This window comes from Protopterus annectens, chromosome 2.part2 (genome assembly GCF_019279795.1).
Source record: "Protopterus annectens isolate FY-2018-M chromosome 2.part2, PAN1.0, whole genome shotgun sequence".
In the NCBI taxonomy this organism is placed as follows: Eukaryota; Metazoa; Chordata; order Ceratodontiformes; family Protopteridae; genus Protopterus; species Protopterus annectens.
The window spans coordinates 329388207-329401925 of record NC_056730.1 but is presented as its reverse complement, the minus strand read 5'-3'; the positions used below and the strand labels follow the sequence as shown (position 1 = coordinate 329401925).

The 13719-nt window shown below is 41.5% G+C and overlaps 1 protein-coding gene across 1 annotated transcript in view; it reads left to right on the top strand.

The window, feature by feature from the left end:
* CCDC125 (coiled-coil domain containing 125) overlaps positions 1-13719 on the top strand; it is a 1485470-nt gene that overhangs the window by 488106 nt on the left and 983645 nt on the right. Inside the window, exon 6 of the mRNA XM_044063882.1 lies at positions 12183-12265. Coding sequence (XP_043919817.1) covers positions 12183-12265 — 83 coding nt within the window. The remainder of the gene's footprint in view (positions 1-12182; positions 12266-13719) is intronic.

Sequence of the window (13719 nt, the reverse complement as noted above, 5' to 3'; positions counted from 1 at the left end):
GAAGCACCTAAAGTCCATTCTGTACCATCCCCAGACTAATGATCTTGTTGATCTACATTCAAGACGATGCTACAGGCATTTGCAGACCAGTTTAAGAGGGAGTGGGACAAATATTTGCCTCATCTGTTGTTTGCTTACAGAAAGGTTCCCCAGGAATCCACAGTTTTTTCACCCTTTGAGTTGTATGGGCATAGGGTGAGGGGACCTCTAAATTTGATTTGAGATGAGTGGGAGAATGAGTGTGAATCCCACAAGGAGTCTGTTGTGGCATATGTCCTAAACCTCAGGACAAGGCTCAGGGAACTCATGGGCTTGGCTCAGGAGAACCTGGCAGAAGCCCAACAGCAGAAAAGGCCTGGTATGACAGGAATGTTCGAGCTAGAGAGTATGCTGTAGGGTAGTAGGTAATTGTTCTTATTCCTGTCAGGCACAAAAAGCTGCAAGCAGATTGGGAGTGACCCTACAGGGTGGTAAGGAAGGTCATTGATGTTAACTACATGGTAGAACTGCTAGGCAGGAGGCAGGGGCACAAATTGTACCATGTTAACATGATGAAACCTTACCATGATAGGGAGGCCCTTGTGCTAAGTATTTGCAGTGGATGGCAGGAGGAGTCTGGGGGGTGTCTAGTGACTGATCTCCTCAGTGGAAGGGGTAGCAATGTCCCAGCAGCTATCCCCTACCTGGTTCAAGAAGTCCGAGCAATGTTACCAGAGTTTGGAGACATGTTCACTGGGAAACCAGGGTGCATCCACCTGGTGCAGCACCATGTGGATACAGGACCCTAAAGGCCTGTTAGGCAGGCACCTTATAGGGTGCCTGAGCGAGTCAAATAGACTATGAGGGAGGAGATACAGGAAAGTTGGAACTAGGAGTAATTCAGGAGTCCAGCAGTCCCCGGGCCTGTCCAGTGGTGCTGGTACCAAAGAAGGATGGCAACACCAGCTTCTGTGTGGACTACAGGAAACTTAAGTAGTCACACACAGTCAGATGCTTACCCCATGCCTAGGACAGATGAAGCCCTAGAGCAGCTGAGTGGGGCTAAGTATCTTACCACTATTGATCTTACCAAGGGTTACTGGCAGGTGCCCTTGACTTCCAGCGGTAGAGAGATGGCAGCTTCTGTGACTCCTTTTTGGCTTGTATGGGTTCATAAAGATGCCCTTTGGGATGAAAAATGCCCCAGTGGCTTTCCATAGGCTGGTAGATCGTATCCTAGCAGGAGCAGGAAATTTTGCCCTTGCTTACCTAGATGATATTACCATCTACAGCTATTCCTGGCAAGAGTACCTTCAGCATGTCAGGGAGGTGCTGGGCAGACTACAGAGGGCATGGTTGACCATTAAGCACAGCAAATGTCAGGTGGGTATGCAGAGGTCTCCTACTTGGGACATAGAGTGGGGAGTATTAAGATTGGGCAAGAACCTGCCAAAGTGGAAGCCATTCAGGCATGGCTTGCATCTGTTAACAAAAAGCAGGTGAGGGCATTCTTAGGGGATAGCAAGATCCTACAGAAAGTTTGTCCCCAGTTGTAGTACATTATATGCTCCCCTCACAGACTGACAAGGAAAAACAAGCCAGATAAGGTAGTGTGGAATGCCATCATGTGAGCAGGCATTCCAGAAGCTTAAAGGAGCTTTGGGAGGACCCCCTGTGTTAGCCAGTCCAGATTACAGCAAAGAATTTGTTGTGTAGGTGGATGCTTCAAACCATGAGGTGGGGGTTGTACTTATATGTCATTTGTGAATATTGATATGATTTATACAAAACTGTATGTTATGTACTGAGCTTCAAGAATGCAGCCACATCATACCCTGCTAGAACATAGAAGATTAACTTAAAAACTTCAAGAAAATAAGTTCTTTATTACTCAAACTTCAAGAAAATAAGTTCTTTATTACTCTTAACCCAACTATACTACCACTACTATTAATCACAGTAAGAAATAGCTAGTTGTCTTTACATACTTTAACATCTTGTCTGACAACTTTGTTACTAATATTATAAATGACAAGAAACTATCTTAACTTGCAACATTTTCTGTATATACTGTTGATAATCAATATCTTGTTATTGTATTAAAGCCAACAACCTGTAATGTTGTTTACTATTGCTGTAACTTTGTATCTCTATCATGTACATGATGTGGAGCTTTTCTCCCCGGGCATCCGCTGAAAAAGGACCTGCGTCCAGTCGGAATTTCCCGATAAACAAAAGTAAATAAATAAAATAATAAATAAAATAAATAAGTTGAAATTAAGTGCTTTGTGATGTGCTATAAAAGTTAGTTAATGCAGCAAAAAGAAAGGATGTCTGGAGCTAGAAGTTTTTCTATTGTTTGAAAAGAAAAGTAATTACTAGGTTTAAAATGTAAAGTGTTTGATTGCTATATGACTTCCTAGCAGCTACACAATTCTGCAAACTTCTGAGAGATATGTACTTCTCACACAGAGATGTTAAAATTCTGTTAGTATCTGTTTAGACTGGGAGCTAAAGTCATGTGGCAAAGAGTGATGTCATCCAAGCTAACCCAGCAATAATGTTTGATATTAATGGAACCACTGCACAAAAACTGAAAGAATACTGTTACCACAAACAGAAGACCAGTGAAATCCGAACCAAAATCCTTTTATTTTAAAACCAGTGCAAAAGTCTCTAACCCGTCGGCTATTGCAGCGTTTAACAGAGTATGACTCTTTTCTTTCTTTCCCCTCTTTTATATACCGATTCATTATGCAATTATTCAATAAAACAATATAACAATCACGACATGCATTTAAACTCATAAACATTTCCAACTGCATTCCTGATTTAGGGCACATAGTATCAAACTTTAAAATCAACATAGTTTCTCTTTTTCTCAGTAAGTTTTTTAATTTATAACTAGTCATGAAACTACTGATTTCCACTTTATCTAATACAGTGGCTTGCAACCCTTCTGGGCTCCCATTATGACACTCATTAAAATACATTGCAATAGGACTTGTTTGTCTGTTCTTTATGTCCCTTACATGTTCTTTAAGCCTAATGGAGAAGCATCTCTTGCTTCCCCCCATGTAGTATTTTTCACACAGACACTTTATGCCATATATTACTCAATCCGTGTTACAATTAAGTATGTCACTTGTTTGAAATTTCTTTTCATTAATAATTGTAAAATTCTTCACTACATATTTACAAATACTACATTTGCCACAAGCAAATGTACCCCTTATATTCACTTTCTTTGTATTTGTTATTGAAGGCATTCTGAATTTTCCGTGAACCAAAAAAATCTTATACTTGTAAAGGAAAATCCAATCTTTTTGTTTTGTAGAAAAGCTACATTCCTTTTTAACATATTCCAAAAATGCTTAACTTGATCTACTACTTTTTCAGAAAAGAGGGTATAGGTTGATATGAAATATACACATTTCTGTTCGTTTTTGTCCCTGTTGTATCTCTTTGTGCTATTACTTCTACTGTTAACTCTTTCCATTCCCTTTCTCTGTTTGTGGTAACACTGTTTGATATTAGTTTAAGACCTCTCTCAGAGAGAGAGAGAGACTATGCATTTTGTATTTTGTCTTTGACCTGAAGTATCACTCATCATCACCATCTGCACTTGCCTTGCTAATAGTAGTAACTAGGGAAAAGTAATTTCTTTTATGTATAGATAAGAATATAGTAAAATTAGTTTAAATGTTTTCTGTATTTATTTGAGACTGTCCTGCAATGTTGTTTTAAAATATTTCTTGTGATTTTGAACTCTGAAGTAACTGTGTTTTTTCTGAGTATTGTCTTGTTCTATTATTATTTAATATTAATAATATTTTTAAACCTATCTTTCTGGCTGATATTTGTGAGACATATTTAAGCTCTTGGAGTACTTGCATATGAATTTGGTGTCACTGTACAGGCCGCTCCTAAATAGCTTTGCTCTTGGTCAGACTACCATTTGGATAATAGTAACATTACACAGTAGGATTGGATTCCCTTTGTTAAGGGCCTTAAGTAGCTGATAAAGAGTTGGCTGGTGGCAGCTGGAACTACTTTACAGTCTGGGCAGAAAGGGGCATAGCTAGTAAATTTGTGCCAGCCATTCCCAGGTGTGTGTGTGTGTGTGTGTGTGTGTGTGTGTGTGTGTGTGTGTGTGTGTGTGTGTGTGTGTGTGTGTGTCTGTTTATATCAAATCTCAAAGTGTGTGTGTTAGCTACATGGGCATGAACATGACATACTGGTTGGACAGAGAGGGTGCTGGAGATCTTTGGTTGGCCACTCAGCTGAGATCTCAACCCTATAGCTGTACCAGTGGGGAGTCTTATTGGGGATCTGGAGAAAGAAGGAGAAACCAGCCCCAGACTGACTGTGATCTCTGTGCTCTTAAGGGAAATTGTACTTTACTGTGTTTGTACTTGTCATCCTTCCATTGTGGATATCTCTCACTGTTCCCAGTGGTGAGTACTGAGGTTCCTTGATTACTGGGCCAGTGCAAGGGTGTCACACACCTCATGACTTGTCGTGGAGCATCCGGAATACACACCTTTTCCTCAGTTTTTCTGTACTGCTTTACTGATTGTGGTAAGGCAGTAATGGTTCCTTGTCCTTATCTGCATAATCTAATTTTGAAGTTTAAGACACAAACCCATTCTCTCCTGCTGAAATGGAAAGATTATATTTTGGTTCACTCATTCCATACTTGGGGAAACTAACAAACATATAATACTTGGTAATGTGGCAGAACATCTTAATGGTCATTTAGGCTGTAAGCTTTGTATAAACATGTCTGCTATTCACTTAACAGAAACAGGCACAGAGCTGAAACAGCATCATACATGGCATATTTTAACTTTCTTTTCTGAAAAGGAATCCAGGAGGTTTGTTTTTCATAATAATGCTATCCTGTAATGGAAATTGTAAACAAAAGGAATCATTTGTAAGAGCATGTGATATGTTGTAAAAGAGGAAGAGGCATGAATCGCACCTGAGAAGTCATAGAAAATGTCCTCACTGAAATTAGTGTTGCATTTTTTCCTGACGTATGGATTGTCACTGTTGATGTCTGGCCACGGTACCAAAAGTTCACCTTCCCAAGGTTGTAAGTCTGCCTTATGCATGACCCCAGCTTGTAAGCGTAGACTGCAGATTCATCTGATGAACTATGACTTATCATTTCTGAGGTCCCTCACAGTGACCCTCAAGTATTAGTCAGGGAAGAGTTTCCATGTACATTAATAGAGATTAGTCAGTGTTCTAAACCTCCACATCTCATCCAGGCGAACATCATGCCCAAGAAGAAAAAAAACAAAAGACTTGACATTTGTCTTCTCCCTGAGCAGATAGAGAAAAGGAACAGATAGATTTCTCCCAGGGATTGTTCGCAGCTTTTGTGGCTTTGAAACCTCTTCATTTGGGTCTCTGGAACCACAGGCTCCTCCTCAAAAACTTACTTTGGTATCTGAAGAAGAAGAAGCATAACAAGATTATGATTCAGATCATTCTTGACACTATTCTTCTCAACTTCATTTTCCTGGGCAGTCTCTATGGGTGAAGAAAACTCCCTGACTCTGAAGTCCTCTGTTGAGGAAGGTTCATAGGTTGGTACTAGGCTATCGGCCCTAGGGCCTATACAAGCCTAGCCATAACAATTCTCTGGCTATTTCTTCCCGCAATATTTACTTCCCTGGACCCCTGTCTAGCAGGGCGACTGACATGATCCCCGGGGTGAATTTCCTATCTCCCATCCAATCGTCAAGGTTCCTTTTGAAGAGGGCAAAAGAGGCACTCTGCTTGACATGTATGGGCATTCTATTCCAGATTTTGGGGAGTCTGTGGGTCAGGAACCTATCCTTCCAGCATGTTTTGTTCATTGTGATGACAAGGTTTAGATCCCTGGAGTGTGTGGCTCTGAGGGACTGGAATTTCTTTAAGTGTAGCATATCCAACACCTCTGGGTTTGACATGGCCTTGTATGTTAAGCAGAGATCCCCTCTAAGTAAACGGTATGCGACAGAGAATAGCTGGAGTTTTTTTAGACAGTCAGCATAGGGCATCTGCTTTAGGCCTGTGATTCTTTTCTGCGGCCATTCCAGTTGTTGCAGATGCCTTGAGAGGTACATACCAAATGGGGCGTTGTACTCTATAATGGGTCTAATAAGGGATAAGTACAGTGGGACAATGATCTCCTTTTTTCTGGATGAAAAGCCCTTAGTGATGAGATGTGCCACATAGAAGGATTTCCTGACTGTTGTGGTGAAGTGGTAACTTATCACACTTTTGGTGTTTAGTGTACTGCCACCTATGTGGTAATTCAAGGGTACATATTTTTTTCCCAAAGGGGATAACTATACATTTCTTGGCATTGAGCTTGAGCCCATGGCTCTGGCACCAAGCATCTGTTTCTCTAAGGCCCATTTGTAGAATATCCATATCATTTGGGGATTCAGCAATGGTTCCCAGTTTGTTGTCATCTTCGAAATTTGTTAGTCAGAGTCCCTTAGTTTCGGCCTGTACTTCAGAGAAGTAGATACCAAACAAGAGCAGTCCCAGGACTGAACCCTGAGGTACTCCACTTGTCACTTGTCTGGAGCTGGATTTGGAGTCGGCTACATTTTACAGTGTGGGTTCTATCAGTAAGCCAGTTGGCAACCCATCGAGTGACGTAGGGATTAATGCCCAGCTTAGTAAGTTTATCGATGATTCCAGAGTGGGGGATGGTGTTGAAGGCCTTGGCGAGGTCCAGATAGGCTGTGTGGACTGCCTTACTCTCATCCACAGCTCTGGTGATTGATTCGAAGAAGTCAATCAGGTTCAGGAGACAAGACTGGCCCTTCACGAACCCAAACTGGGTGGAGTCCAGTGTTTGAAGGTTGCCAATGTCTTTGTTTATAAGTTCCATGATAATACATTCCATGGCCTTGCAGATCAGGCTCGTCAGACTGATGGGGCGGTAGTTTCCAGGATCCAAGGTGGATCCCCCCTTGTGGAGTGGGATAACTGTAGCTGTGCACCACTCAGTGGGCACAAAGCCTGAGGTGAGGCTATGATTAAACATGACACTTAGGTGTGGTACCAGTTCATTTTGTAGTTCATGTAGTACACAGACCAGGATGTTGTCTGATCTCAATGGATGCTGTATTCTTAGCTTTGGAGAGTGCGTTTTTTACCTGTGTGGTCATTATTACTGGAATTTGGCAATCTTTCAATATTGAGATGGGCCCTTTAGGGGGTGAGAGGGGGTGAAGTTGGCACTGAATCGATCTGCCAAGATATTGGCAATATCCTTGGGATCAGTATATTTAATGCCATTCTGTTGTAGCTCAGAGCAGATCTGAGCATTGCCATTTAGATTCTTGACATAGCTATAAAATGCCTTGTGGTTGTCTTTGGAATCTTTGGCAATTTTATTTTCATAACTAGCTTTGGAGGAGTTTATGAGGGATCTCAGCTTCTTACTGAGGCTGGTAAGGGAGTATTTTGCATCCTGGGATTTTCCTTTTTTCTGCAACAGTTTTTTTCCTTTTGTTGTAAAGTTTGTTTATGGCAGGGGACCACCAGATTGGTGTCCTTTTTTGAAGGAGAGTGTCTTGGTTCTATTTGGGATGGCACGATTCATGCATGAGTGGATGTGCTCATACAGTGCCTAGAAGCTTCCTTTGGGGAGACGATCCAGAAAATGATGAAACATTTTGAATGGCAATCTACTCAGATCTCTGACGTACTGAAGAAATATTGCAGCTTCTTGAAATGGGTACACCTGCCGCTTCCCCAGTCTTTCCTGTTATCGAAGCTTTCCAGAACACTTTCCAGTCCACCTCTTCAGTTCTTGAATGTCAACCACCAGCTCCTAAAAGACCAGACAAGTTTTACAAGGTGCCTTATGACTTAAATACTTACAAGAATCCTGTGGTAGACCTGTCTGCAGTATCTCTTGCTTCAGATAGCCCCTCTAAGTTGCTATTTAGTGCTAATCCCCTACCTACTGACAAAGATAATTGGGCTATGGATAGATGGGGAAAGAAGATATACCCTTGCTTTTAGGGTGATTAATTTCCAGACTCAGATGTCTAAGTACTTGAGTTGTGTTTTTCACTTCTTGAACAAAGTTATGATAGATCCTCCAACTGCAGAATCAAGGCATCAAATGCAAAATCTACTTTCCCAGGCCACTCAAATAGCCAGACATTGTATTAAGAGCAGTTATGATGTTGTAGATGCTTTTTCTAGGACAGCAGCTATTGGTTTGTTATCTGGCGGTATGCATGCTTCATAGCCAGACTATCCCTGGGGATTTCAGATCAAAACTTTTAGGCTCCCCCTTGGACAAAGATCTTTTGTTTGGTCCTCGGGCTGCTGGTCTGTTCAAAACTCTCCAAGACCAAGGTAAGGCTATGAAAGACTGCAGGCAAATTCTAATCTCTTAAGTTAATAGATACCATTGGAATTACCAATGTAAATCTGCGTTCTTCCTCAGAAGGGATTCTAGAGCAACTCAGAAGTCAAGGACCCCCCACCCCCAGGAAATGTACTCTGACAAACCTCATAGGGAACCTCCATCTTGGAGGCCTTGCTTTGGAAGTAATTTGTGACTATTTTTGCTGCACCCCCTCCCCTGCCCTCAGGTAACTCCTGTTTCCAAAAGACTATCAGTCTCTCTCTGGCCCAGTGGGAAGCTGTTACCACAGACAAATGGGTCTTGTCCATCATCAAAGATGGCCATGTCATGTCCTGGAAAAGCACTCCTATGAAAGGCATGCCACATCCTTCTTATAACCAACTGTCTGTTTTCATCTCCATCATTCAGGACCTCTTGAATCAGGGCATCACTGAACAAATCCCAAAGAACTTCATAGGAAAAGGATTCTACTCCAGAATTTTTCTAGTACCAAAGAAAGTAGGATAGTGGAGACCCCATCCTAGACTTTTCTCTTCTAAACACTTTCTTGAAAGTACCAACTTTCAAAATTCTCAGTGTTTTACTCTTTTGTCTTTCATTCTCTCCCAGGCCTTTCTAGTGTCCCTAGGTCAAAAGATGCCTACTTGCAGATACCATTTGTCCTTCTTGCAGGAAATTCATAGGTAGGTAAGTACTAGGCTAGCTGTCTTTGTTGGGTATTTTAAGCCTAGCCAGTTTCCCTTTCAAAGGTGAGAATCAAACCCTGTACTTTGTGCCTGTAAAGTAAATACTTTAACCATTATGCTCACTCCTCCCATTAGGTTTTTCTCTGGCTCATTGCATTTTCAGTTTACTACTCTGCCTACTGGTCTTTTCACAGCACCAAGGATGTCCACTAGTTGTCTAGCTCCAGTGGTGGCATTTGCTACACTTATGGAATTCAGATTTTCCCTTACCTGGATGTCCTCTTCATCCAAGCTCTCTCTCCCAGGAGTCCTTCTTCAGCATCTGCACTTCACCCTCCAACTCCTGTCAGGTCTAGGTTTCACAATAAACTACGGAAAATCCCAACTGGTTCCTACACAGGACCTGGTTTTCCTGGGCTACAGACTGGACACAAGGAAAATGCATTAATTTTTCCTCCAGATGAAAGTTCACAGTCTGTCCAAATTTTTCCTAGATCTCTGCTTGGCAACACATTGCTCAGCAAGGGAGATGTTAAGAACTGTGGGTTTCATGGTGGCCATCATTCCTACTCTTTTTCTGGTCAGACTTCACTTGAGAAAAATCCATTGATGTCTGAAGTATGCATGGTCCCAACACTCTCAGTCTTTGGACCCCCTGATTCCCTTCCTCCCTTGTCTTAAAAAAAAGCTACTTTGGCATAAGGAACAGGTCAAGCTCAACACAGGACTTGCCTTCACATCACCTCCTCCTCCTCCTCTTCAAGAAGTTCAGACATATTCCTTGGACAAGGCATGGAGGATATGAGCAGGATCACACTGGGTGCAGGGCAGATGGGAACCTCAGTTCCTGAAGGAACATATCAATCTGAAGGAAATGAGGGCTCGTATGGAAGCTCTGAAGACCTTCTCCCTCCTGTTGAAACTTGGACCACTCCTAGTGTAAACGGACAACAATACATAAAAAAACAGAGAGACACCAGGTCTTACCAATTGTGCAAATTAACACAGGAAAACTGGAACTTAGCTACTCAGATAGTATCTTCACAGCCGCATACATTCCTTCATGGGACAGTGTGCTGGCAAACTCCCTAAGCTGCTCATTGGAGGACTCCTACAAATGGACGTCAAACAGGCAGGTTTTCCAGGCAGTCACCCTTCAGTGCGACAGTCCTCAGACAGATCACTTTGCATCACCAACCAACCAGCCGTCAGCTCCACCCAGTTCTGCACCTGGGAACCTTGCCCCACAGTCTGGTAGACAAGGTACCTTCTCCTACTAATGGACAGGGAAGTTCATCTATGCCTTTCCTCCACTGCCTCTTTTAAAAAAAATCCTGAAGGCACAAAAGGAAGCACCCAAATTCCATTTACTAGCACTCTTTTGGCCAAGACAACATTTGTTTCTCCTACTGTATCTAAAAAGGGAAATTACAGGAAAGTACCTCTATAACCGGACCTGATCTTTCACCAAAAAGGATTACTTCTCCACCCAAATCTTCCCTATCTCAACTTGACCCTATGGATGATAGGATTTTAATCCCTCAAAGACAGATTTTCTCTGAAGAGGTTATTCAAGTACTACAAGAAGCCAGGAGACTCAGTACTAGAAAGTCTTACATGACTAAATGGAAAAGGTTTTCCTGTTGGTGTTGCAAACATAGTGAGGATCCATTCTTATCACAGGCCCCTGCTATACTGCAATACCCTTGTGAACTAGTCCATTCAGGTTTGGCTTACTCTTCCATAAAAGCTTACCTTTCAGCCATCAGCACCTACCTGGCTCCTAACCCTCCTCTTATGACCAGAGTAGAAGTCAAGCTGTTCTGCAGGGGAGGTCTGCTTCTTAACCCACCAAGGAATTCCATTTCTCCACCTTATGATCTCAATTTTGTGCTAGAAAAGCTTACATTGCCTCCCTTTGAAGTAGCATCTCTGCTTCTTTAAAATTGTGCACTTGGAAAATTATCCTACTCTTGGGTGTCACTTTTGCTAGAAAAGTTTCTGAGTTACAAGCTCTCATGGCCATGCCGTCTTTCTTATTTTCCATGAGGACAGGGTGACTCTGAGAGCTAATCCATCCTTCATGCCTGTGGTAGTGAATAAGCTGTCCCTCAGTCAAGCTATTCACATAGCCACTTTCTTTTCCAATCTCCAAAATAGGGGAAATAATCCTACATTCTCTGGAAATTCACAGATAACTATTTTACCTAGACACAACTAAATCTGTAATGAAGACTGACCAGCTGTTTGTATTTTTTATGAACCCTAAGTTGGGCCAGCCAGTCTCCAAACAAACTATTGCAACTTGTATCTGTAAGGCCATCTCTTTCTGCTAAACATGCTATGGTAAGTCCTTGCCTTCCTCCCTGAAAGCTCTTTCCAGTAAGGCAGTAGCTTTCTCAGGGGCTTTTAACAAAGGGAGTCAAAGCCAGGGCTGTTTTGGAAGTTGCTACTTGGTCCTCTGTACACACCTTCACCAAACAGTACAAAACTGATGACTTCTCCAGGTCTAAGGCTGCATTTGCTAAGTTGGTCCTGTCTGGATTGCTAGACAACCCATCTACTCAGTAACCAACCTCCCTTCTCTCTACGTATTTCAGCTCTGGGAATCACCCCATATGCCAAGAATACTGCAACAGTGATTTCAGTCAAGATACAGTATAGTTGTGTAAGAAAGTACCGTAACAGTAGATGTCGTACTGATCACTGCTGCAGCATTCCTCCTCACTCTTCATCCCCTCGTCTCTGGCTCAACCTTCCTTTTCTTCTCTCCCTCTGCTCTGCTGCAAGGAAATGGGGAGTTTGCTTACCTATTCAAGATACACTCCTTCCAGCTGACCAGTCTCCCTCTCTCAGTAGTCTTCAGGCTACTGGCTTGGAAATAGTCTGAGGATCCTTGCTCATACATCCATCTGTATACCTCTATACTTATGAGCTGAGGTCATGCGTCAGATGTATGACCTCTGGAAGGTAAGGCTTTGGTACCTCAGCTGGATGTCAGTGGTGACAGCTCACATGTCAGGAATGCTGCAAAAGTGATCAGTAGAACATCTACTGGTATGGTAAGTTCTTACACAACTGTACTTTCCTTTCAAAATGTTCCTTCTTCATTACCTTGACAGAGAGTGCCAAGAGAATGCATTGCTACAAGAAACTTTGGAATCAAGGGAGGCAGAGGTTAGACATTTGCAATCTGAAAATGAAGGTAAGTAGACACTACATTTAATTACTGATATTCTGTTAACATTTGAACCTAATGTAGTAGTACAGTACAGTACCTATATGCATGCAGTTAGCACTGTTTTTACTTGAACTATTTTATTTCAATACTGAAATATACTTTATGGATACAGATAACTGTCTCCTTTGTGTTTAGTAAATCCTAAATATATTCTATCTTAGGTTACACTGTCTTTCTCCCTACCTTTCTGTAACATATATTTGCAATGATATATGCCCTACATCTTGACACCATACGTCGATGTCACTGTTAGTGAGACTAAAGTTGTGGTGCTGTCTGTTGTTTGCAGTGCCAGCCCCCTATATTATTTCAGTTACATGCTACAAATGTTTTACCCAGAAGTACATATTTATTTGACGAGGTATATGCCTGCCATTCCATTTTCCTCCAGATGTTAGCAGCAATAACAATTTGTTAAAAATTGATCTTTACACTACTATTTCTTTGTGTCAGGTGAAGTAGGGCAGAGAAATAAAGTCACGAAACCATGACATTTAAAGGCCAATAAAGGTTATTAAGCAAGTCAAGATGCTAAAGTGAGATTTACTATTACTAATGTTTTAACAGAGAATTCTATCTACTTGCCTTGTAAACTCTGTGGATGGTGGTTGGCTGTTCCTGGTGTGGCTATAGGAACCTTATGTGACTTATGTAACCATGTATGATGATGACTGAGCTGTCAGGCTTGAGCACATACACACATGCTGCAGTTTTGCTGTGTTTTAGGAAAGCTCCTATTAATTCAGTCAGTTTAAACCATGGTGTGCTGCTTCTTTCATGAGGGAACAGAAAATTCCTGTTTGTACTTATCTTCAAGGACACATCTCTGCAAAACAAGCCTTTTAGTCTTTGGAGGCATTGTTCATGGTCAGTCATTCAGAACACCAGAAAGATCACTTCAGCACCCCATGTCTTTTCTACAGATGATCGCACCTTTGATTTAGCACAATAATCCAGACTACTTTTGATTATTAGCGATCTGCAGTCCATCATATTGACCTTAGAAAAGTCCCTTAATTGTTATCCCTCATTTATAAAAACAAGTTGCACCCTGTATTTTATGTATCACGCCCAGTAAAATCATTATTGACAACTGCTTCACATATAATGATTACTTGAGACAACTATATTTCATTGACCTTTTGCCAGCACCAGGCACTGAAATCTGTTTTTGAGTTGTTCCAAAACAGACATATATCATCAACAAAGCATCCATAAAGGTTCCAATGACTTTTAAAGTCTGAAGTAAAAATGTATTTATTCTCCCAATATAAAAGAATAATGTTTGCATAAATGGCCATTGCTACTCCCTTCAATTGTTTAAAATACTCACCCTGAAAGAATATAAAGTTATTCTTCAGGACCAAATCCATCACAATTATGCAAGTATGAAATACATTAAAGGGAATAGTGTGACT